General features: G+C 45.7%; 1 protein-coding gene across 2 annotated transcripts in view; it reads left to right on the top strand.

Moving 5' to 3' along the window:
• Window positions 1-26,285, top strand: part of gria4a (glutamate receptor, ionotropic, AMPA 4a) — a 187,369-nt gene that overhangs the window by 73,064 nt on the left and 88,020 nt on the right. For both annotated transcript variants that reach the window (XM_065000512.1, XM_065000513.1), the window contains exons 3-11: window positions 3,222-3,461; window positions 7,708-7,760; window positions 7,882-8,013; window positions 9,372-9,425; window positions 10,269-10,427; window positions 20,143-20,310; window positions 20,399-20,503; window positions 20,598-20,708; window positions 26,002-26,208. In XM_065000512.1, the coding sequence (XP_064856584.1) occupies window positions 3,222-3,461; window positions 7,708-7,760; window positions 7,882-8,013; window positions 9,372-9,425; window positions 10,269-10,427; window positions 20,143-20,310; window positions 20,399-20,503; window positions 20,598-20,708; window positions 26,002-26,208 (1,229 nt within the window). The remainder of the gene's footprint in view (window positions 1-3,221; window positions 3,462-7,707; window positions 7,761-7,881; window positions 8,014-9,371; window positions 9,426-10,268; window positions 10,428-20,142; window positions 20,311-20,398; window positions 20,504-20,597; window positions 20,709-26,001; window positions 26,209-26,285) is intronic.

The following is a 26,285-nucleotide window of genomic DNA, read 5'->3' as shown; positions in this document are numbered from 1 at the left end:
ATTATTAACAAAACATGAGAAAATCCTGAGAAAAAAAAGACAATTATTTGACACATTGGAAAAAAACAGAGCAAACTGGAATGCTGTTTGGCCCTCAACGAGAAAAGGGCAACCAATGAAGAACAAACACCATTGTAAATACAATCAATATTTCTGTTTATTTATTTTCCCTTTTGTACTTTTAACTGTTTGCACATCATTACAACACTGTATATTGACATAATATTACTTGCTTTGGCAATGTAAACATATGGAGAGAGAGAGAGAGAGAGAGAGAGAGAGAGAGAGAGAGAGGGAGAGAGAGAGCACCGAGCGCTGTGCGATGTTGGGTAATGGTTGTAGATGCTGTGTATGTAGCGGTAGCTGTAGCTGAGCTCCCTGTGGAGGGTTTAACATATCTGCTGCTGAGACACTCTGTAGGGATTGGCTTTTAAACCACACATATGCTGTGAAATGTTGTTCATCTTTATTGTATTAACAAAGGGGTAGTGGTATCATAGTGGTCAGGTTGCTGAAGAGATGGTGTAAATATAACAGTAGGAGGCTAGACAGAGAGACAGACAGACAGAGAGAGATAGATGGGGATTTGTGACCTGTTGCCACAAGAAAAGGGCAACCAGTGAAGAACAAACACCATTGTAAATACAACCCATATTTATGCTTATTTATTTTCCCTTTTGTACTTTAACCATTTGTACATTGTTACAACATTGTATATAGACATAATATGACATTTGTAATGTCTTTATTCTTTTGGAACTTCTGTGAGTGTAATGTTTACTGTTAATTTTTATTGTTTATATCACTTTTGTATATTATCTACATCACTTGCTTTGGCAAAGTTAACATATGTTTCCCATGCCAATAAAGCCCCTTGAATTGAATTGAATTTGTGGATGAATGAGAAAGGAGCAATAGAGAGATGGAGAAAGCAATATAGTTACATTTCAAATTGCTTTCAGTTCTCTCCAATAGGTGTATGTTGACTGTGAGCCAAGGTGAACTCTGTCAAGGCGTCTGCATACTAGGTTGGGTTTGCTCCTATCAGAACTCGGCTACACATACTCCCTTAAAAGACCTTCGCTAGAAACGACATAAAAGCGGTAATAGTTCTGTTTGTCCATCCACGTCGTAGCCAGAATTAATATAGTCAGAATTAATCTAAGATAACTCAAGATAACGCAAGATAAAATAACTCAAGACATTTTTAAGTTTTTGCAGAGGAGATTTAAGTCGCTCAATTTCACAGATAACTAAGATGTTTGGTGCAGTAATTCTCAATGAAGAAATGTACATGAAAACAAGTCGTCTCTCGTTGAACGACAACAAACAGGTCATTGAAGAATCCCTACTGTTGACCAGTCACCGAATGAGAAGTGTAGACTTCGGCTACCGAACTTCGGCTTTGACTCAACAAAGAATAGGAAGCATGCGGGAGCCTTTCCTCTGTTAGTGAAAGTGAATTAGATGAATGTCCATGTGGATTATGGTGTCTTTTAATACCTAATGAGTGTTTAATCCCTGTTCATATCAACCCAGATTCAGGGCCCTGCCCAGTGTCTAATCCATGTTCATATCAGCCCAGATTCAGGGCCCTGACATAGTGTCTAATCCCTGTTCGTGTCAACCCAGATTCTTGGCCCTGCCCAGTGTCTAATCCATGTTCATATCAACCCAGATTCTTGGCCCTGCCCAGTGTCTAATCACTGTTAATGTCAGCTCAGATTCAGGGCCCTGCCCAGTGTCTAATCACTGTTAATGTCAGCCCAGATTCAGGGCCCTGCCCAGTGTCTAATCCATGTTCATATCAGCCCAGATTCTTGGCCCTGCCCAGTGTCTAATCCATGTTCATATCAGCCCAGATTCTTGGCCCTGCCCAGTGTCTAATCCCTGTTCATATCAACCCAGATTCTTGGCCCTGCCCAGTGTCTAATCACTGTTAATGTCAGCTCAGATTCAGGGCCCTGCCCAGTGTCTAATCACTGTTAATGTCAGCTCAGATTCAGGGCCCTGCCCAGTGTCTAATCCCTGTTCATATCAGCCCAAGGGGTTCTATCTATTTTTGTGCTCCCACAACACTAACATGGTTAGGAGCAGGTCTATGACACACAGTGTGAAGCAGCAGTGTGTGTGTGTGTGTGTGTGTGTGTGTGTGTGTGTGTGTGTGTGTGTGTGTGTGTGTGTGTGTGTGTGTGTGTGTGTGTGTGTGTGTGTGTGTGTGTGTGTGTGTGTGTGTGTGTGTGTTTGTGTGTGGCAGGATATGAAAGTTACACTACGGATGCATAATCCAAACGCATCGCATCACCCTCCTGTAACTGAGCAGATGAGTGACATACGGTGGCAGAGAGGTGAAAGCAGAGGGAACGTTTTCAGACAAGAGACAGACATGTCAGAGGGGGCTCTTTCTCTCTCCCCTCTCTCTCTCTCTCTCTCTCTCTCACACTCTTTCTCTCTCTCTCTCTCCTCTCTCTCTCTCTCTCTCTCACACTCTTTCTCTCTCTCTCTCTCTCTCTCTCTCTCTCTCTCTCTTTCTCTCTCTCTCCCCTCTCTCTCTCTCTCTCTCTCTCTCTCTCTCTCTCTCTCTCTCTCTGTTGAAAGAGCTGAAGGGTTTTAGGGAAATGGGTGGCATACATCACCATGGAATTGTAACAGAGAGACATGAGTCATTATTATTTGCTTAATTTGTTGTTGTTGTTGTTGTTGTTGTTGTGTTGTCTGTGTGAGAGATGACCTCCCAGAGGAGTCAGCGGAAACTGATTGTTTATGTGTAGTAATTATGTTATCAGTGTTTGGCTCTCTACTGTGGAATTGGCCAAAATAATTACCGGGAGACATTTCTGTGATATGAAAATCAAGTTGCAATGATTATTTTCTGTGTTTTTTGTTAGCTCTTTTGACAATCACACACACATACACACACACACACACACTCTGATATGCACCCAGCAGCTGCAATGTGTTGTTGTAATTATGGAAGATAAAACTGCAGCATCCACTTGTTATAATGTTTGACGTATTACACGAGATTCCACTGTGTGAATATACATTAATGAGCATCTCTTTCTCTGCCTCTGTGCCTGCATTCTTTTCTCAGTATTCCCAGTGTGTTCTTCTGGCTCTATGTCAAATGTCTATTGCATTTATACAATCCAAATAGCCTTTAATCATTCTCATCCACTCCCTTCCTCTTCCCTCCTCCTTCTCTCTCTTTCTCCCTGCAGTCTGTTCACAGTACTCGCGGGGTGTGTTTGCTATCTTCGGCCTGTACGACAAGCGTTCGGTGCACACCCTGACGTCGTTCTGCAGCGCTCTGCACATCTCCCTGGTCACGCCCAGTTTCCCCACGGAGGGGGAGGGCCAGTTCACCCTGCAGCTCCGCCCCTCTATCAGAGGAGCTCTGCTGTCCCTGCTGGACCACTACGACTGGAGCCGCTTCGTATTCCTCTACGACACAGACAGAGGTACCAGCTGTCAATCAAACAATACGCAATCAATTAATCAGTCAGTAGATCAGTCAATCAGTCAGTCAATTGGTCAGTCAGTCAATCAATCAACCAGACAGTCAGTCAGTAAGTCAATCAGTAAGTCAATCAGTCAGTCAATCAGTCAGCCAATCAGTCAGCCAATCAGTCAGTCAGTCAGTCAGTCAGTCTGTCATTCAATCTTATCATTCTAAGGGAAGCAAGAAGCAGGAAGAGGAGAATGGGATGGAGGGAGCGGGTACCGTACACAGCTCAACCCAGTCATTAACACAGATCAGCTGTACACAGCTCAACCCAGTCATTAACACAGATCAGCTGTACACAGCTCAACCCAGTCATTAACACAGATCAGCTGTACACAGCTCAACCCAGTCATTAACACAGATCAGCTGTACACAGCTCAACCCAGTCATTAACACAGATCAGCTGTACACAGCTCAACCCAGTCATTAACACAGATCAGCTGTACACAGCTCAACCCAGTCATTAACAAAGCTCAACTGTACTTTATTTATTTATTTTTTATTTCACCTTTATTTAACCAGGTAGGCTAGTTTAGAACACCTTTATTTAACCAGGTAGGCTAGTTGAGAACAAGTTCTCATTTTCAACTGCGACCTGGCCAATATAAAGCAAAGCAGTGTGACACAGACAACAACACAGAGTTACACATGGAGTAAACAATAAACAAGCCAATAACACAAACAAGTAAATTTCACAGTAGAGTAAGAAAGTCTATATACAGTGTGTGCAAAAGGCATGAGGAGGTAGGCAATAAATAGTCCATAGTAGCGAATAATTACAATTTAGCAGATTAACACTGGAGTGATAAATGAGCAGATGATGATGTGCAAGTAGAGATATTGGTGTGCAAAAGAGCAGAAAAGTACATTAAAACAATATGGGGATGAGGTAGGTAGATTGGGTGGGCTATTTACAGATGGACTATGTACAGCTGCAGCGATCGGTTAGCTGCTCAGACAGCTGATGTTTAAAGTTAGTGAGGGAAATATAAGTCTCCAGCTTCAGCGATTTTTGCAATTCGTTCCAGTCACTGGCAGCAGAAAACTGGAAGGAAAGGCGGCCAAAGGAGGTGTTGGCTTTGGGTATGACCAGTGAGATACACCTGCTGGAGTGTGTGCTACGGGTGGGTGTTGTTATCAGCCGACTAGATGGTGGGTGGTATATGGGGCTTTGGTAACAAAACAGATGGCACTGTGATAGACTCCATCCAGTTTGCTGAGTAGAGTGTTGGATGCTATTTTGTAGATGACATCGCCGAAGTCGAGGATCGGTAGGATGGTCAGTTTACTAGGGTAACCCTGTCATTCACACAGCTCAACGTTGTCATTCACACATCTCAACCCTGTCATTCACACAGCTCAACCCTGTCATTCACACAGCTCAACCCAGTCATTCACACAGCTCAACCCAGTCATTAACACAGCTCAACCCAGTCATTAACACAGCTCAACCCAGTCATTAACACAGCTCAACCCTGTCATTCACACAGCTCAACCCAGTCATTCACACAGCTCAACCCAGTCATTAACACAGCTCAACCCAGTCATTCACACAGCTCAACCTTGTCATTCACACAGCTCAACCCTGTCATTCACACAGCTCTACCCAGTCATTCACACAGCTCAACCCAGTCATTAACACAGCTCAACCCAGTCATTCACACAGCTCAACCTTGTCATTCACACAGCTCAACCCTGTCATTCACACAGCTCAACGCAGTCATTAACACAGCTCAACCCAGCCATTCACATAGCTCTACCCAGTCATTAACACAGCTCAACCCAGCCATTCACATAGCTCTACCCAGTCATTAACACAGCTCAACCCAGCCATTCACATAGCTCTACCCAGTCATTCACACAGCTCAACCCATTCATTAACTCAGCTCAACACAGTCTATTAAGACAGCTTGTTACAGAACTGACTGTAACTGCAACTGTGATTATTTGTGGAGAGGTTAAACTGTTGACAGAGGTTAAAGGGAGCCCAGGCTCCTTGATGCTGTGTGTGTTTGTAGAGTGGGCACAGCTGATGCCCTCCACTCCAGACTATCGTCATGGGAATACTCAGCACGGAACCCTAAGCCAGACATTCCAACATCCGCATGCCATGCCAGGGTCTCTCTATACCCTCTGAGTGGCTAACAGTGCCAGTCCCTCTATACACCACATTTTCTCACTGTGTGTGCCTCCCTCCTCTCTGCCAGTCTCTCTGTGGCCCGGCTTGGCTCGGTCGACACCAAGGGGATTGGAGGTGCCGTTTCCGCTGCACTCACACGTGATTCGCAGTGGCAGGACCGTTCATTAGCATTTCCCATCAGCCCTGCGCTGTCGGTAATGTGGTGGAAAATGGGCAGTAAGAGGGATCTGTTATATGCTCCATGCTCTGCAGACAGCATGGCACACACACACACACACACACACACACACACACACACACACACACACACACACACACACACACACACACACACACACACACACACACACACACACACACACAGATTTAGCTTCTGCAACTACTGAGGGTTCACCTGTTGCAATGCATTTTAACCTGGGAGGAAATGCTTGTTGAAACATACTGAGGTTTTTTTAAGGCCTATATGTGTGGGAGACATGGTAAGCTGGGAGACATGGTAAGCTGTGTGCCCATTGGTTGACAAAGATCACTTCCCAAGCTGATTCTTATGTGTTCATGTGTCAACTGACACATTTTGGGTCTATAAGCATTTGTTTTTCATTGTACAATTTCTCCTGTTGTCTGTTGTATAGTCAGGGCTTGGTTCTGGTCAGGAGATAGGCACACAGTCTGGACACTGACAGACAGACAGACATACTGTTACACAGTCTGGACACGGACAGACAGACAGACATACTGTTACACAGTCTGGACACGGACAGACAGACAGACATACTGTTACACAGTCTGGACACTGACAGACAGACAGACATACTGTTACACAGTCTGGACACTGACAGACAGACAGACATACTGTTACACAGTCTGGACACTGACAGACAGACAGACATACTGTTACACAGTCTGGACACGGACAGACAGACAGACATACTGTTACACAGTCTGGACACGGACAGACAGACAGACATACTGTTACACAGTCTGGACACGGACAGACAGACAGACATACTGTTACACAGTCTGGACACGGACAGACAGACAGACATACTGTTACACAGTCTGGACACGGACAGACAGACAGACATACTGTTACACAGTCTGGACACGGACAGACAGACAGACATACTGTTACACAGTCTGGACACTGACAGACAGACAGACAGACATACTGTTACACAGTCTGGACACTGACAGACAGACAGACATACTGTTACACAGTCTGGACACTGACAGACAGACAGACATACTGTTACACAGTCTGGACACGGACAGACAGACAGACATACTGTTACACAGTCTGGACACGGACAGACAGACAGACATACTGTTACACAGTCTGGACACTGACAGACAGACAGACATACTGTTACACAGTCTGGACACGGAAAGACAGACAGGCAGACAGACAGACTGTTAGGTAGTTTGGACACAGACGGACAGACAGACAGACAGACAGACAGACAGACAGACAGACAGACAGACAGACAGACAGACAGACAGACAGACAGACAGACAGACAGACAGACAGACAGACAGACAGACACTGTTAGTTAGTCTTGACACAGACAGACAGACAGACAGGCTGAGGAGTATTTACACAGGGACAGCTGTTGTTGGTGATTGCTGTGTCTCTGGGAGTGTTTAGGGGGAACTGTAGAGATCATGATGGAGGCATCAGGGTGAGAGAGACAAACAGTGACAGAAAGACAGAGGGTGATAGAGTCAGGAACCGACAGCAGAGGTGTCAGAGACAGGCGATCAGGACAGTACCGGGAGGCGTGATGGGTACTGTAGTGAAGGGTTGCACTAGACAAACAAGAAGGAAGAGGGAAGTAGCGAGCGAGGGAAAGGGCGTCTGGGATTTGCAGTGTTTCCGTTTAGTTTGATTGCTACAAGACACTGTTTTTGTTGACTTAACTTTTTGATTTATTTTCCCCCCAAAGTGAGTATATTCTATCTTCAGCTTCAATTTTCTGGAATGTTATTTTTGTGGCCTGCCTGGCATCTCTCCAGGTTGGTGATGTCTGAGTGGTTGTCTTTATGTCTCTGTTCTGTTGTCTAGGTTACGCCATCTTACAGGCAATCATGGAGCGTGCAGGTCAAAACGGTTGGCAGGTGAGCACCACATGGGTGCGCACACACGCACGCACGCACGCACGCACGCACACACACACACACACACACACACACACACACACACACACACACACAGGTTAATTGCTCTGTCTCTGTGCAGGTGAGTGCCATCTGTGTGGAGAGTTTCAACGAGGCAGCGTACCGTCGTCTGCTAGAAGACCTGGACCGCCGCCAGGAGAGGAAGTATGTCATCGACCTAGAGCCTGAGCGACTGCAGTGCATTCTAGAACAGGTGAGTCTGAGAGACTGTAGAGCTTTCTAGAACAGGTGTGTCTGGTGAGAGAATGCAGATCATTCTAGAACAGGTGAGTCTGAGAGACTGCGGAACATTCGAGAACAGGTGAGTCTGAGAGACTGCAGAGCATTCTAGAACAAGTGAGTCTGATGAGAGTCTGCAGAGTATTCTAGAATAGGTGAGTCTGAGAGACTGCAGAGCATTCTAGAACAAGTGTGTCTGGTGAGAGATTACAGAGCATTCTAGAACAGGTGAGTCTGAGAAACGCACGCACGCACGCGCACACACACACACACACACACACACACACACACACACACACACACACACACACACACACACACACACACACACACACACACACACACACACACACACACACACACACACACACACAAAATTCTCTAAGCCTTGTGGTTGTCCGTCCGCATTAGTTTCCCTCTACTCCTCTCTTCACTGAACCCATCTATTTACAGCCAGACTTTGACTCTGACAGTTGAGACTGGTGTGTCTGTCTGCCTCTTCTCTGCTGCTGTCACCTTTGACCCCACTCCAGGGTAACGTCCTATTGGTCAGTCATCTGTCACTACTTCCTTTGCATGCATCACTTCCTTTTCTGGCCAGATCTCCCTTCCTGTCTACTGGTCTGACAAATATGGGCAGACACCAGCAGCTCTACACACACAGACTCACACGCACACACAAATGCACACGCACACACAAATGCACACACACACACAAATGCACACACACACACACACACTCACACACACACACACAGACACATACACACACACACACACACAAACACACCTGTGCGATGGTCTGCCCAGGAACAGCTGGCTCAGAAGAATTGGCATGGATGGCATCATTAGTCTGACAGAGACTGCTCTGTTTCTGTCTGTCTGTCTGTCTGTCTGTCTGTCTGTCTGTCTGTCTGTCTGTCTGTCTGTCTGTCTGTCTGTCTGTCTGTCTGTCTGTCTGTCTGTCTGTCTGTCTGTCTGTCTGTCTGTCTGTCTGTCTGTCTGTCTGTCTGTCTGTCTGTCTGTCTCGGTCTCTGTCTCTGTCTCTCTCTCTGTCTCTCTGTCTCTATCTCTCTCTCTCTCTCAATTTAATTCAAGGGGCTTTATTGGCATGGGAAACATGTGTTAACATTGCCAAAGCAAGTGAGGTAGATAATATACAAAAGTGAAAATAAAATAAAAAATGAACAGTAAACATTACACTCACAGAAGTTCCAAAAGAATAAAGACATTACAATGTCATATCATGTATATATACAGTGTTGTGATGATGGACAAATGGTTAAAGTTTTTCCTCCTCTATTTTCCTCTTCTCTTCCTCTCTTTCTCCAGGCCATTAGTGTGGGCAAACATGTCAAAGGCTACCATTACATCTTGGCCAACCTCGTAAGTCTGCATTTGCCATCTTAAGAGTGCAATAGTCTAAAGTGGTTTCCTTTCCTTGTCTTCTCCACTCCTGCTCCCCTTCATCTGTGCTAACATGAACCAACTGAACAAGTGAAAGCAAATTCCACTGTCCCTATCCACATAGTGGTTTTTAGATTAGTGCAGATGAAAGAGAGTAGACGAGGAGAGGAAGGGGGGAAGGTTGTGGTAATAACAGGGGGGTTCAGGCAGATGTCTGTGGTTTACCTTGTCTCTGAGGAAAATACGAGTCAACTCTGAACCAGACAGAGCTTTGTGGGGAGGATGGTTTGAAGGCACTTCAGACAGCCCATTCCCTCTCTATCTCCACTCCCCACTCTCCCTCCCTCTCTATCTATCCCTCTCTCTATCCCACACTCTCCCACTCTCCCTCTATATCTATCTCTCTCTCGCTCTCTCTCTCTCCCTCTCTATCTATCTCTCTCTCTCTCTCCCTCTCCCTCTCCCTCTCTCTCTACTCTATTCCTTGGGAAGAGAAGGTACATCCCTGTCTCAGAGCTTTCATGTTCAGACTTGGCAGGCCAGGTTAATCTTCAAATGCAGTTGTGCCTAGCACCTCTCTCTCTCTCTCTCTCTCATTCTTTTTTTCTTTCTTTGTTTCTTTGTTTCTTTCATTATTTTTTTCTCTCTCTCTCTTATTCTCTTTTCCTTTCTCTCGCTCTCTCAATTACATTTAAGGACTGTTTATCTCTCTCTGTCCTCTCTATTTACCTTTCTCTTCCCCCCCTCTCTCTCTCTCTCTCTCTCTCTCTCTCTCTCTATTTACCTTTCCCTTCCCCCTCTCTCTCTCTCTCTCCCTTCCAGGGGTTTAAAGACATATCTCTAGAGAGGTTTATGCATGGTGGGGCTAACGTCACAGGGTTCCAGTTGGTTGACTTCAGTAAGCCCATGGTCCTCAAACTGATGCAGCGCTGGAACAAACTGGACCAGAGAGAGTACCCAGGCTCTGACAGCCCACCCAAGGTACATACACACGCATACATAATACTGGGAGAGGGTTCTAGAATCATATTGGAGAGAAACCTCTTTCTCCTGTCACAGCTTTTTAGCCAATCAGACTGTGACTTTGAGAGGCAGCAGGAGAGACTCAGCCAATCACACGGTGACAGATGGTGTTAGACACAGAATGGCAGAGAGCACTCTTCCATAGTGTCCTCACACCTCTATCTTCTACCCATTTTCTCCCTCTCTCTCCCTCTCCCTCTCCCCCTCTCCTCCTCCCCATCTCCCTCTCTCTCCATCTCTCCCCCTCTCCCTCTCCCCTCTCCCCTTTCCCTCTCCCCTCTCCCCTCTCCCCTCTCCCTCTCCCCTCTCCCCTCTCCCCTCTCCCCTCTCCCTCTCCCTCTCTCTCAATTCAAATAAATTCAATGGGCTTTATTGACATGGGAAACATATGTTTACATTGCCAAAGCAAGTGAAATGGATAAACAAAAGTGAAATAAACAATAAAAAGTCAACTGTAAATATTACACTCACAAAAGTTCCAAAAGGATAAAGACATTTCAAATGTCACATTATATATATATACAATGTTGCAACAATGTGCAAATATTTAAAGTACATAAAGGAAAATAAATAAATAAATAAAATGTGGGTTGTATTTACAATGGTGTTTGTTCCCTTTTCTTGTGACAACAGGTCACACATATTGCTGCTGTGATGACACACTGTGGTATTTCACCCAATAGATATGGGAGTTTATCAAAATTGTGGTTCTTTTTAATCTGAGGGAAAAATGTGTCTCTAATATGGTCATACATTTGTCAGGAGGTTAGGAAGTGCAGCTCAGTTTCTACCTCATTTTGTGGGCAGTGTGCACATAGCCTGTCTTCTTTCTCTCTCTCCTCTCGTTTTACTTTCTCTCTCTCTCTTTCTCTCTCTCTCTCTCTCTCTCTCTCTCTCTCTCTCTCTTTCTCTCTATCTCTCTCTCTCTCTCTCTCTCTCTCTCTCTCTCTCTCTCTCTCTCTCTCTCACTCGCTCTGTCTCTGTCTCTCTCTCTCTCTCTCTCTCTCTCTCTCTCACTCTGTCTCTGTCTCTGTCTCTCTCTCTCTCTCTCTCTCTCTCTCTCTCTCTCTCTCTCTCTCTCTCTCACTCGCTCTCTGTCTCTCTCTCTCTCTCTCTCTCTCTCTCTCTCTCTCTCTCTCTCTCTCTATTTTACTTTCTCTCTCTAGTTCTCTCCTCCATTTGTCTGTCTTCTCTCTCTCCCTCTCTCCATCTCTCTCACCCTCTCTCTCTCGTTCTCTCTCTCTCTCTGACTTTCTCGCTCTGCCTGTTCCCTCTCCCACACTCTGGCTGTTATTTTCTCTCTCTCTCTCAGTGACAGCTTCAGAATGGTGTAACATTTTTCACCCTGATATTGCTGTTAATTGTGTATCATCATTTTAATATTTATATGATAAATCTTTGTTAAAGGATGGCCAGTCCATCAATTGTCATCCACTGATGAGTGTACACAATCTCAGATTCTAGTTTGTGTGTGTGTGTGTGTGTGTGTGTTTGTATAAGTGTGTGTGCTTGTATTAGTGTGTGTGTTTGCATTAGTGTGTGTGTTTGTATTAGTGTGTGGGTGTTTGTGTGTGTGTGTGTGTGTGTGTGTGTGTGTGTGTGTGTGTGTGTGTGTGTGTGTGTGTGTGTGTGTGTGTGTGTGTGTGTGTGTGTGTGTGTGTATTAGTGTGTGTGTTTGCATTAGTGTGTGTGTTTGTATTAGTGTGTGGGTGTTTGTGTGGGTAAGTGGGTGGGTGGGTGAGATTTTGAGTTTGTCATTCTCAGCGTTCTATTCCTGGAATACGCTATGAAACCAAGTGGCATTCGCTGACATCAAACCATTATTGGAGTCACCTTTCAATACCAAAATAACTAACATTTCAGTTTTGTCAGCGGGATGCAGATGCTTACTGAATTAGTGAATGACAAGGCCCTTTATATACAATTAAACAGCCAGATTTATGTATTATCAAATAACATTTTATTGATCACATACATATGTTTAGCAGATGTTAGAACAAAGAACGGGCTATGTTTTACATATACCTATCAAAGACTATTTAGACTACACTTCCAGTGTCACTGCAGAACACTTCCAGTGTCACTGTAGAACACTTCCAGTGTCACTGCAGAACACTTCCAGTGTCACTGTAGAACACTTCCAGTGTCACTGTAGAACACTTCCAGTGTCACTGTAGAACACTTCCAATGTCACTGTAGAACACTTCCAGTGTCACTGCAGAACACTTCCAGTGTCACTGTAGAACATTTCCTGTGTCACTGTAGAACACTTCCAATGTCACTGTAGAACACTTCCTGTGTCACTGCAGAACACTTCCAGTGTCACTGTAGAACACTTCCAATGTCACTGTAGAACACTTCCTGTGTCACTGTAGAACACTTCCAATGTCACTGTATAACACTTCCTGTGTCACTGTAGAACACTTCCTGTGTCATTGTAGAACACTTCCAATGTCACTGTAGAACACTTCCTGTGCCACTGTAGAACACTTCCAGCATCACTGTAGAACACTTCCAATGTCACTGTAGAACACTTCCAGTGCCACTGTAGAACACTTCCAGTATCACTGTAGAACACTTCCAGTGTCACTGTAGAACACTTCCAATGTCACTGTAGAAGACTTCCAGTGTCAATGTAGAACACTTCCAATGTCACTGTAGAACATTTCCAATGTCACTGTAGAACACTTCCTGTGTCACTGTAGAAAATGTCCAATGTCACTGTAGAACACTTCCTGTGTCACTGTAGAACACTTCCAATGTCACTGTAGAAGACTTCCAGTGTCAATGTAGAACACTTCCAATGTCACTGTAGAACATTTCCAATGTCACTGTAGAACACTTCCTGTGTCACTGTAGAACACTTCCTGTGTCACTGTAGAACACTTCCAATGTCACTGTAGAACACTTCCAGTGTCACTGTAGAACATTTCCAATGTCACTGTAGTACACTTCCAATGTCACTGTAGAACACTTCCTGTGTCACTGTAGAACACTTCCTGTGTCACTGTAGAACACTTCCTGTGTCTCTGTAGAACACTTCCTGTGTCACTGTAGAACACTTCCAATGTCACTGTAGAACACTTCCTGTGTCACTGTAGAACACTTCCTGTGTCACTGTAGAACACTTCCAATGTCACTGTAGAACACTTCCAGTGTCACTGTAGAACACTTCCAGTGTCACTGCAGAACACTTCCAGTGTCACTGTAGAACACTTCCAGTGTCACTGTAGAACACTTCCAGTGTCACTGTAGAACACTTCCAATGTCACTGTAGAACACTTCCAGTGTCACTGCAGAACACTTCCAGTGTCACTGTAGAACATTTCCTGTGTCACTGTAGAACACTTCCAATGTCACTGTAGAACACTTCCTGTGTCACTGCAGAACACTTCCAGTGTCACTGTAGAACACTTCCAATGTCACTGTAGAACACTTCCTGTGTCACTGTATAACACTTCCTGTGTCACTGTATAACACTTCCTGTGTCACTGTAGAACACTTCCTGTGTCATTGTAGAACACTTCCAATGTCACTGTAGAACACTTCCTGTGCCACTGTAGAACACTTCCAGCATCACTGTAGAACACTTCCAATGTCACTGTAGAACACTTCCAGTGCCACTGTAGAACACTTCCAGTATCACTGTAGAACACTTCCAGTGTCACTGTAGAACACTTCCAATGTCACTGTAGAAGACTTCCAGTGTCAATGTAGAACACTTCCAATGTCACTGTAGAACATTTCCAATGTCACTGTAGAACACTTCCTGTGTCACTGTAGAAAATGTCCAATGTCACTGTAGAACACTTCCTGTGTCACTGTAGAACACTTCCAATGTCACTGTAGAAGACTTCCAGTGTCAATGTAGAACACTTCCAATGTCACTGTAGAACATTTCCAATGTCACTGTAGAACACTTCCTGTGTCACTGTAGAACACTTCCTGTGTCACTGTAGAACACTTCCAATGTCACTGTAGAACACTTCCAGTGTCACTGTAGAACATTTCCAATGTCACTGTAGTACACTTCCAATGTCACTGTAGAACACTTCCTGTGTCACTGTAGAACACTTCCAATGTCACTGTAGAACACTTCCTGTGTCTCTGTAGAACACTTCCTGTGTCACTGTAGAACACTTCCAATGTCACTGTAGAACACTTCCTGTGTCACTGTAGAACACTTCCTGTGTCACTGTAGAACACTTCCAATGTCACTGTAGAACACTTCCAGTGTCACTGTAGAACACTTCCAGTGTCACTGTAGAACACTTCCAATGTCACTGTAGAAGACTTCCAGTGTCACTGTAGAACACTTCCAATGTCACTGTAGAAGACTTCCAGTATCAATGTAGAACACTTCCAATGTCACTGTAGAACATTTCCAATGTCACTGTAGAACACTTCCAATGTCACTGTAGAACATTTCCAATGTCACTGTAGAACACTTCCTGTGTCACTGTAGAACACTTCCAATGTCACTGTAAAACACTTCCTGTGTCACTGTAGAACACTTCCTGTGTCACTGTAGAACAAGCTTCTCAAAGAAAGATAGAAGAAAGTATTGAGATAAGATAAAGGGAAGATCATGAAAAGGGCATGGTTTATAACCACCCCAACACAGACTGTGTGAGTAAGAAGGGAGAGATAAACATGCAGAGTCAGAGTGATGTGAAGCGCATCCTCTGAGTTTATCATCCCCTCATTCTTCCTCTCCTCCTTTCCTCCTTTCCTTCTCTTCTCCTCCTGTCCTCCTCTCCTCTCTCAGTTTGGTCTCTGTCATAATGTGAATGCTTCCTGCTGTGGGTGTGACAGCCTTTGTAGCAATGTGTGTGTATGTGTGTGTGTGTGTGTTTGTTGAAGTGAGGGCACCCTGCTATGTGTGTGTGTGTTTTGTTGAAGTGAGGGCACCCTGCTATGTGTGTGTGTGTTTGTTGAAGTGAGGGCACCCTGCCATGTGTGTGTGTGTGTTTGTTGACGTGAGGGCACCCTGCTATGTGTGTGTGTGTGTTTGTTGAAGTGAGGGCACCCTGCTATGTGTGTGTGTGTGTTTGTTGAAGTGAGGGCACCCTGCTATGTGTGTGTGTGTGTTTGTTGAAGTGAGGGCACCCTGCTATGTGTGTGTGTGTGTTTGTTGAAGTGAGGGCACCCTGCTATGTGTGTGTGTGTGTTTGTTGACGTGAGGGCACCCTGCTATGTGTGTGTGTGTGTTTGTTGAAGTGAGGGCACCCTGCTATGTGTGTGTGTGTGTTTGTTGAAGTGAGGGCACCCTGCTATGTGTGTGTGTGTGTTTGTTGACGTGAGGGCACCCTGCTATGTGTGTGTGTGTGTTTGTTGACGTGAGGGCACCCTGCCATGTGTGTGTGTGTGCTTGTTGACGTGAGGGCACCCTGCTATGTGTGTGTGTGTGTTTGTTGACGTGAGGGCACCCTGCTATGTGTGTGTGTGTGTTTGTTGACGTGAGGGCACCCTGCTATGTGTGTGTGTGTGTTTGTTGACGTGAGGGCACCCTGCCATGTGTGTGTGTGTGTTTGTTGACGTGAGGGCACCCTGCTATGTGTGTGTGTGTGTTTGTTGACGTGAGGGCACCCTGCTATGTATGTGTGTGTGTTTGTTGACGTGAGGGCACCCTGCTATGTGTGTGAATACCTCCGTAGTGCTGTTTGTCTTACCTGATTACAGATCTGTTAGATAAACCTCCTCTTGAAGACTGTCATGTCTCTCTTAAATCATTATCTTATTGCCGCAGACGGGTCTCATGGGGATCCATTCATTCACATAAATGGGACTTATTTCATACATTTCTGCAGAGTTCTTCGTGAAGGAAAGAGAGGAAGGTTCCACACCACTTTCTCACTTTCGTATGTTACTTTGTTATTTTCAGATGATCTCATTTGCTCTTTGTAGCTTTGGCAACCATGTGTGTGGTTTCTAAACCTGTTCCTGCTTCTCCCTGTAGGCTTTACAGACGCTCCCCACCCCTTGGCTGCAACCCTTCTAATTAATGTACCCTGTGTGCACAACCCATGTGGAATTCCAGGTCTCTGGCAGCGTTTGAACTGCTTATATGCAGTCCAGAATGCAGAGTTCATCTCAGCCTATGCTGGCCAACAGTCCCTTGACTTTTTGGCCCTGACAGAGACATGTATCACCCCAGCGAACACTGCTACTCCAGCTGCTCTCTTCATCAGACCACATGTTCTCTCATAGGGGATGGCACAGGGCTACTCATTTCTCCATATCCTCATTTGAATTCCATGCTATCACTGTCACTTGTCCACTCAAGCTTGACATTGTTGTCACCTATCTCCCCCTCTTCAACCCTATTCTCCTCCCTTTTTGCATCTTATGATTCGCATCATAGGAGCTATCCAGCTCGGCCCTCCTATCCAGCTCGGCCCTCCTATCCAGCTCGGACCTCCTATCCAGCTCGGCCCTCCTATCCAGCTCGGACCTCCTATCCAGCTCGGCCCTCCTATCCAGCTCGGCCCTCCTATCCAGCTCGGCCCTCCTATCCAGCTCGGCCCTCCTATCCAGCTCGGCCCTCCTATCCAGCTCGGCCTCCTATCCAGCTCGGACCTCCTATCCAGCTCGGCCCTCCTATCCAGCTCGGCCCTCCTATCCAGCTCGGACCTCCTATCCAGCTCGGCCCTCCTATCCAGCTCGGCCCTCCTATCCAGCTCCGTGGCTGAGTGACTCATTGCAAGCTTATAGAATAGGGCTGCGGCAGCTGAGTGAAAATTAAGGAAAACTAACCTTCTGGAGGACCTATCATCCTTTCAGTCCCTTCTCTCTACTTTATCTTCCTATGTATCCACTGCAAAAGCAACTTTCTATCACTCTAAATTTCAAGCTTCTGCCTCTAACTCTAGGAAACTCTTTTCCACCTTTTTCTCCCTCCTTTATCCTCCACCCCTCCCCCTTCCTGCTCCCTCTCTCCGGACGACTTTGTCAACCACTTTGAAAAGAATGTTGACGACATCTGTTCCTCATTGACCCAGCCTATTGAGTCCACTGGTTCCACTCATTCACTCAGCCTATTGAGTCCACTGGTCCCACTCATTCACTCAGCCTATTGAGTCCACTGGTCCCACTCATTCACTCAGCCTATTGAGTCCACTGGTCCCCCTCACACATAACTACCCTATGCCTCGACCTCTTTCTCCCCTCTCTCTCTAGATAAAATCCTGCGATTAGTGACGGCTGGCCACCCGACAACCTGCCCGCTCGACCCCATTCCCTCCTCCCTTCTCCAGACCATCTCCTCCTCCCTTCTCCAGACCATCTCCTCCTCCCTCCTCCAGACCATCTCCTCCTCCCTTCTCCAGACCATCTCCTCCTCCCTTCTCCAGACCATCTCCTCCTCCCTTCTCCAGACCATTCACTCCTCCCTTCTCCAGACCATCTCCTCCTCCCTTCTCCAGACCATCTCCTCCTCCCTCCTCCAGACCATCTCCTCCTCCCTTCTCCAGACCATCTCCTCCTCCCTTCTCCAGACCATCTCCTCCTCCCTCCTCCAGACCATCTCCTCCTCCCTCCTCCAGACCATCTCCTCCTCCCTTCTCCAGACCATCTCCTCCTCCCTTCTCCAGACCATCTCCTCCTCCCTCCTCCAGACCATCTCCTCCTCCCTCCTCCAGACCATCTCCTCCTCCCTTCTCCAGACCATCTCCTCCTCCCTTCTCCAGACCATCTCCTCCTCCCTTCTCCAGACCATTCCCTCCTCCCTTCTCCAGACCATCTCCTCCTCCCTTCTCCAGACCATCTCCTCCTCCCTCCTCCAGACCATCTCCTCCTCCCTTCTCCAGACCATCTCCTCCTCCCTTCTCCAGACCATCTCCTCCTCCCTTCTCCAGACCATCTCCTCCTCCCTTCTCCAGACCATCTCCTCCTCCCTTCTCCAGACCATCTCCTCCTCCCTCCTCCAGACCATCTCTGGAGACCTTCTCCCATTCCTCACTTCCCTCATCAACTCATCCCTGACTACTGGCTGCATCCTCTCTGACTTCAAAATGGCCCGAGTCGCTCCCCTCCTCAAGAAACCAACAGTCGACTCATCTGACCTTTAAAACCCTCTTCTTTCTTTCCTTTTGAAAACACTTGAGTGTGCTGTTTCTGATCAACTCGTTATCTCTCTCAGAACGATCTTCTTGACCCCAAACAGCCAGGCTTCAAGACTGGTCACTCAATCGAGACTGCTTTTCTCTGTGTCATGGAGGCTCTCCGCACTGCCAAAACGGACTCGCTCTCCTCTGTTCTCATCCTCCTAGATCTATCCGCTGCCTTTGACAGCGTGAACCATCAGATCCTCCTTTCCACCTTCTCAGGCCTGGGCATCTCAGGCTCTGTACACTGTTGGATTGCATCCTACCTGGCAGGCTGCTCCTACCAGGTGATGTGGAGAGGATCTGTGTCTGCACCACGTACTCTCACTACTGGTGTACCCCAGGGCTTGGTTTTTGGCCCTCTCCTCTTCTCTCTATACACCAAGTCACTCGGCTCCATCATATCCTCACATGGTCTCTCCTATCATTGCTATACGAATGACACTCAACTACTTTTCTCCTTCCCCCCTTCTGACACCCAGGTGGTGACACGCATCTCTGCATGCCTGGCAGATATCTCAGCTTGGATGTCGGCCCACTACCTCAAGCTCAACCTCGACAAGACCGGAGCTGCTCTTCCTCCCAGGCAAGGCTTGTCCACTCACGGTTGACAACTCCACAGTGTCACCCTCCCAGAGTGCAAAGAACCTTGGTGTGACCCTGGACAACACCCTGCCGTTCTCTACAAGCGACCCTACCTCACACAGGAAGTGGCAAAGGTCCTAATCCAGATAAATGTCATCACCTCTGCAACTCACTGTTGGCTGGGTTCCCTGCTTGCTCCACCTAACCCCTGCAACTTATCCAGAACACTGCAGCCTGCCTGGTTTTCAACCTTCCCAAGTTCTCACATGTCACTCCGCTCCTCAGCACACTCCACTGGCATCCAGTTGAAACTTAGATCCACTAGAAGACCATGTTGCTTCCCTACAGAGGAGCAAGATGAACTGCCCCTCCCTAACTTCAGGCTTTGCTCAAACCCTACACCCCAACCCGAGCACTCCGTTCTGCCACCTCTATTCTCTTGGCCCTCCCACACATACGGGATGGCAGCCCAGTCCAAGCTCTTCTCTATCCTGGCACCCCAATGGTGTAAGCAGCTTCTCCCTACCCATCTTCCAAAAACACCTGAAACCTTGCTCCTTCAAAGAGTATGTTAAATAATCCCCTTTTTCACCATAACCCACCCCCCAAAAACCTGAACCTGAACCAACACTTGCAATTGACCGTAAGTCGCTCTGGATAAGAGCAACAACTAAATGACTAAAATGTTCAAATGTAATCCAGTGGATCGTCAAGAGAGGAACCCACAGCCTGAAACAGGCCTTTCCTAATTACTCAAACAGACATCTTCATGTCTGCTATAGGCTCTAGGCTGTTGATGTAAAATCATCTAATCTACTCCTTTCTCTCTCCGTCCTCCTCCTCTTCCTCTCTCCCCGTCCTCCTCCTCTTCCTCTCTCCCCGTCCTCCTCCTCTTCCTCTCTCCCCGTCCACCTCCTCTTCCTCTCTCTCCGTCCTCCTCCTCTTCCTCTCTCTCCGTCCTCCTCCTCTTCCTCTCTCCCCAGTACACCTCGTCTCTGACATATGATGGGGTGTTGGTGATGGCCGAAGCCTTCAGGAACCTGCGTCGTCAGAAGATAGACATCTCCCGTAGAGGAAATGCTGGAGACTGTCTGGCCAACCCAGCTGCTCCCTGGAACCAGGGCATAGACATGGAACGCACACTCAAACAGGTCATCTTTGGTCCTATGTGTTCCTTATTGTTCTATGTTGTTGCCTGTTCTTTGTTCTGACCTGTGTTCTCTGTTGTCCTGTCTCCAGGTGCGTATCCAGGGTCTAACAGGTAACATCCAGTTTGACCACTACGGCCGCAGAGTCAACTACACGATGGACGTGTTTGAACTGAAGAGCAACGGACCACAACGGGTAGGAATAGACACACAGGCATGTCGGAGAAATTATTTTGATTTGATGAAAATACAGTTTTGCCTGGTTTTAACCCCTCCCCTACCTCTCTCAGATTGGCTACTGGAATGACATTGACAAACTGGTTCTGGTCCAAAATGAGGTGTTGTTGTCCAATGACAGCACCAGCTTGGAGAACAGGACAGTCGTCGTGACAACTATCATGGTAATGTACTCCTCTGGCTCCTCTCCTTTCCGTAAACACACAGAGGATGCATCCCAATGATCTAAAATGGCTTCCTATCCTGAACTCCTGTCCTTCATCTGTACTGGCATGAAACAACTTGACAGGTGGAAAGTCAATATGGTATATGCTGTTTTCTCAAATCAGTACAGATGACTGAGAGGAGGATTTGTTAGACTGTTGAGATGCACCCACATTGAAGCAGAGAGCAGAGCGCCCTCAGTGCCTCTAGTGGTCAGAACTGGTAGTGACACCAGTGTGTTTGACCAGTGTTCCTAAGGGTATTGTAGCAGTAGCAGGCCATGGTGAGGGAGGAGTGAGTAAGGGCTGTACGAGAGGAATCAGACATGTCACTGGCAGGTTGTCGTTATATTAATTTGGATTTCGTTGACGTCACCTGTCAAGTGTGAAAGAGAGAGGAGTTTTAGTCCGTTTACCTTATACCGTGTCCCCCCCTCCCTTCTCTCTATGGACGTCTCTCTCTTTCCCTCTTTCTCTCTCTCCCTCCCTCCCTCTCTCCCTCTCTCTCCCTCTCTCTCTCTCTGGATGATCTATGACCCTGTCAGATGGCCATGGCTAATGTTACCTCAGCCACCTCCTCCTCTTTGCAGCCACTGATGAGGAAGCCTCTGCTCCGACACTGAAGACTTACAGTACAGACAGACAGACATACAGATGGGAGATGGATTCACAGAAGGACTCACATACTGACAGACTGAGCCAGAGAGACTCTAGCTCTCTATCGCTCTGCAATTCTATTGCTGTGGAATTGAGAGAAGAGGAATCACAGGAAGACACAGATGAACCGACCGGCAGGACACTATCTATCTATCTATCTATCTATCTATCTATCTATCTATCTATCTATCTATCTATCTATCTATCTATCTATCTATCTATCTATCTATCTATCTCTACATTTTCTTTGTCTTGCCTTGGCTTGTTCTTCTCTATGTGGGAACTATAGACACAGGAAGTTTGAATGTTTTGGGAATTATCTTTTTGGATGTTCTGGGAATTTGAAAGGAATTGTATTCCATAATGCTTTTTTGTTTTTGAAGGAATTAGACTGGGTGCTGAGAAAAAGACACAGATCAGACAGGGGCCATTCGTGCAGAAACACACACACCCACACAGACTGCGCATACAGAAAGCACAACCTCAAAGTGTATGCATGCATAGACACACCTTCACTCATAGAGAACATAACAATTGCGCACACACGCACGCAAGCACGCACACACGCACGCACACATGCTACTGGGAGCTGCGTGTGTGTGTGCCAGATGCGACGTGTTGTCTGTGACGACTGAAATTAATGTTGCATCACCATGACGACGTCCCTGTTAGCCCCCACTGCTGAGAGTCGTCACATGACGTCACGCCCCCAGCAGATAGCAGCTCTAGGCATTCTATTTCTCTAGTGTCCTCTAGACTGCATCAGAGCTGCTTTCACTGCATGGTCTCCCATCCTCTAGCATTCATCTACGTCACTCTAGTCTAGATGAATCTGCAGCTAAGTTGTCCCTGATGTTGAAGTTGAGGAACTCTGGTAAACGTATTATGTTGTACTGCATATTGTATTGGCTGGCTGCACCTTTAGGACCAGGGTTGGGGTTAGTTACATTGTTTTATTCCAGCCAATACAGAAAGTAAATCAAATTCCAATTCTACAATTTTCTCATTGAATTGGAATTGGAATTTCAGTGTACTTCTTAAATTGTAATGGAATTGACCGCAACCTTGATTAGGAGCTGTCTCTTTCTGGTGCCTCTGCTGCTGTTCCACTGTTTCATGTCCTATCTACTTGAACCCTTCTCCACTAAAACCTCTCTCTCTATTTTCTCTCTCATCTCGCTTTTCTCTTTCTCCCCTTTACCTTATCTTCTCCCATGTAAACCTCTCTCTCTCTCTCTCTCTTGCCATCTCTACACTGTCTCAGCCCTCTCTTTCCTCCCTCCTTTCCTCTCTCCCTTTTCATCCATTCTCATGTAAGACATCTGACGTGGTGTTCAGCAGAATTAAACGTCACTTTTCCAAGCACACTCCCAGTATCCCTCCATGCACCTGCAATGAGACCACACACACACACACACACACACACACACACACACACACACACACACACACACACACACACACACACACACACACACACACACACACACACACACACTGTAGCAAAAGAGTCTGCAACACACTGATAACAAAGTTTAAAGTGGTTTAAACATGAAATAACCCACTGTTGGCAAAGCAAAGGTTTGTACATTCGTACGTTCGTGCGCGTGCGTGTACTATCACTGCTAAATACTCTACAAAGTCTTCTGTTCTGACGTTAAACTATTGCCCTTTTAATATGCTAATATTTTCAGAACAGTGAGGCAGGTTAAAAGAGAATTATCCAAAGTCATAAGTAGACTAAAATCAAGATGAGCCCATGTTCTTTCTACACCATCTGTTCTCTAGATCCTCATACACAGTACAGTATACCATCTGTTCTCTAGATCCTCATACAATTACAGTACACCATCTGTTCTCTAGATCCTAATACAATTACAGTACACCATCTGTTCTCTAGATCCTCATACAATTACAGTACACCATCTGTTCTCTAGATCCTAATACAATTACAGTACACCATATGTTCTCTAGATCCTCATACACAGTACAGTTCACCATCTGTTCTCTAGATCCTCATACACATTACAGTTCACCATCTGTTCTCTAGATCCTCATACACAGTACAGTTCACCATCTGTTCTCTAGATCCTCATACACAGTACAGTACACCATCTGTTCTCTAGATCCTCATACAATTACAGTACACCATCTGTTCTCTAGATCCTAATACACAGTACAGCACACCATCTGTTCTCTAGATCCTCATACACATTACAGTTCACCATCTGTTCTCTAGATCCTCATACACAGTACAGTACACCATCTGTTCTCTAGATCCTCATACACAGTACAGTACACCATCTGTTCTCTAGATCCTAATACACATTACAGTACACCATCTGTTCTCTAGATCCTCATACACATTACAGTACACCATCTGTTCTCTAGATCCTCATACACAGTACAGTACACCATCTGTTCTCTAGATCCTCATACACAGTACAGTTCACCATCTGTTCTCTAGATCCTCATACACAGTACAGTACACCATCTGTTCTCTAGATCCTCATACACAGTACAGTACACCATCTGTTCTCTAGATCCTCATACACATTACAGTACACCATCTGTTCTCTAGATCCTAATACACAGTACAGTTCACCATCTGTTCTCTAGATCCTCATACACAGTACAGTACACCATCTGTTCTCTAGATCCTCATACACAGTACAGTTCACCATCTGTTCTCTAGATCCTCATACACAGTACAGTACACCATCTGTTCTCTAGATCCTCATACACAGTACAGTACACCATCTGTTCTCTAGATCCTCATACACATTACAGTACACCATCTGTTCTCTAGATCCTCATACACAGTACAGTTCACCATCTGTTCTCTAGATCCTCATACACATTACAGTACACCATCTGTTCTCTAGATCCTCATACACAGTACAGTACACCATCTGTTCTCTAGATCCTCATACACAGTACAGTACACCATCTGTTCTCTAGATCCTCATACATATTACAGTACATTCGGATTCATATTTTAAGATGGTCCCTTTTGTACCGTCTAATAAAATGGAATAAGATGCATATTATGTACCTTCACAACAGATGGCATGAAATATGAACTCAGCTCGGGTTTAGACTGTTGATGGGATGATTTTGGTGTGGATTATGCCTTTAAGACCCAACTATGGGTTTGTAGGTTGGAGCAGCACGGCTATGTTTGGGAGAATCTCTGTCTGTGTTTGTGACTTCATTAAGAGTGATTCATGTTGAGTTAATGGAGAGAGAGAGAGAGATCTCAGAGGGGCTGCTAATGTGTGTATGATAATGAGGTTTAGAAAAATATGCTATGGACAACATGTACAAATGTGACAAGATTCTGCGTTAAAGATAATGTACATTCTATTAATGTTTAGCCACTTGATAAATGCAAATATATGCACATCAGGCTTGATTCTACCTTGAGATCCATGTGAGTAACTCAGATATTCACACAACTCTCCCATTTACATTGAGTTACAGTGTAGTGTACACGCCTCAAGTTAGGACATAGCCCAGTATGGCTTGAGATGTGTTTCTTTGGTGATATCATTCCAGACTAATGGTATGTAACTGATACAATGTAAACATGTCTCTAAAAATGTTATGCATTTATATTTCCCCCTTTGATTTGTGTAAAAACAATATGTTTCATTTGATGTGACCTATTTACCTGTGTGCTTTATTCTGGCAGGTTCCTTGGTGAGCCAGGAATGAAGTCTCTTGAAATGTATCAATTTCACTTGTAAATTAACATTATAAATGAAAACGTGTACATGAATTTGATTTTTTAAATTTTATATTTCATATAATGTTTATACAGCTATTTCAATGAAATTGATAGATGGTAAAAACCATTTGAAAGCCTATGAGTGTGAGTACTATAATAGCTTCCTTTCACGTTTCATACATTCAATCATTTGAATCTGGGAGTGTAATCTGCTACGTCAGACGATTGTTCTGTAGACTAGAGGAAGAGGCCTCAGGCCTTGTACCACCTGTGTGTCTCTCTGGAACTACACCCTGCTGATGGATGTGCGTGTCAGTCAGGGTGTGTGTGTGTTTGCCTGCCCGTGTGTGTTCTTACTGCTAATTTCTCCTGTTTGAGGTGTAAAGGTTCTCTCCAGACAGAGAATTCAGCTTCTCTGTGTATCTACCTCTAGACCTGCTACCTCTCCACTCTATAGCTGCTGACCTCTCTCTTCTACCATTCTGTCATTCACTTGTTCTTTTTAACATACATCATCAGTCAGCTTTTTTCTTCAAAAGGAGGTGCTTAGTCTTAGAGGGAAGACCGAGTACAGAAACTTGGCACCAGTCACAGACTATAATGATATACAACAGTGCTCCTCACACAGTGGACTTTTAAAACGCCCTGTAATATTTTCTTTGGTTGCCATAAAATGTTCTGTCTCAATCACTGTGGTACCGTCATCCAGTGGAGGCTTTGGCGCCAGCTGAATGTCATTCCAAAAAGCTCCTCCCTCTCCAAAATAGGCCCCCGATTTGTTAGTCAGTGGTCAGTGTGAGTTCATTGGTCAGTTTGACCTCCCCGCACCACCCTCTCTGTCTCTGATTGGTGTGTTTGTGGATGTAGGAAGGTCCGTATGTGATGCTGAAGAAGAACTGGGAGATGTTTGAGGGGAATGACCAGTTCGAGGGCTACTGCGTGGACTTGGCCTCAGAGATCGCCAAACACATCGGCATCAAGTACAAGATTGCCATCGTCCCTGACGGCAAGTACGGAGCCAGAGACCCCGAGACCAAGATCTGGAATGGCATGGTGGGAGAACTGGTCTATGGGGTAAGGATGGAGAGAGGAAAGGGTTGGAGGGAGGGAGGAATGGATGGAGGGGTATATAGATGGATTTTGGAAATTGA

The sequence above is a fragment of the Oncorhynchus nerka genome, linkage group LG14, assembly GCF_034236695.1.
Source record: "Oncorhynchus nerka isolate Pitt River linkage group LG14, Oner_Uvic_2.0, whole genome shotgun sequence".
NCBI classification, from domain to species: domain Eukaryota; kingdom Metazoa; phylum Chordata; class Actinopteri; order Salmoniformes; family Salmonidae; genus Oncorhynchus; species Oncorhynchus nerka.
The sequence above is the reverse complement of the archived record's forward strand: the minus strand, read 5'-3'. Positions and strand labels throughout refer to the sequence as shown.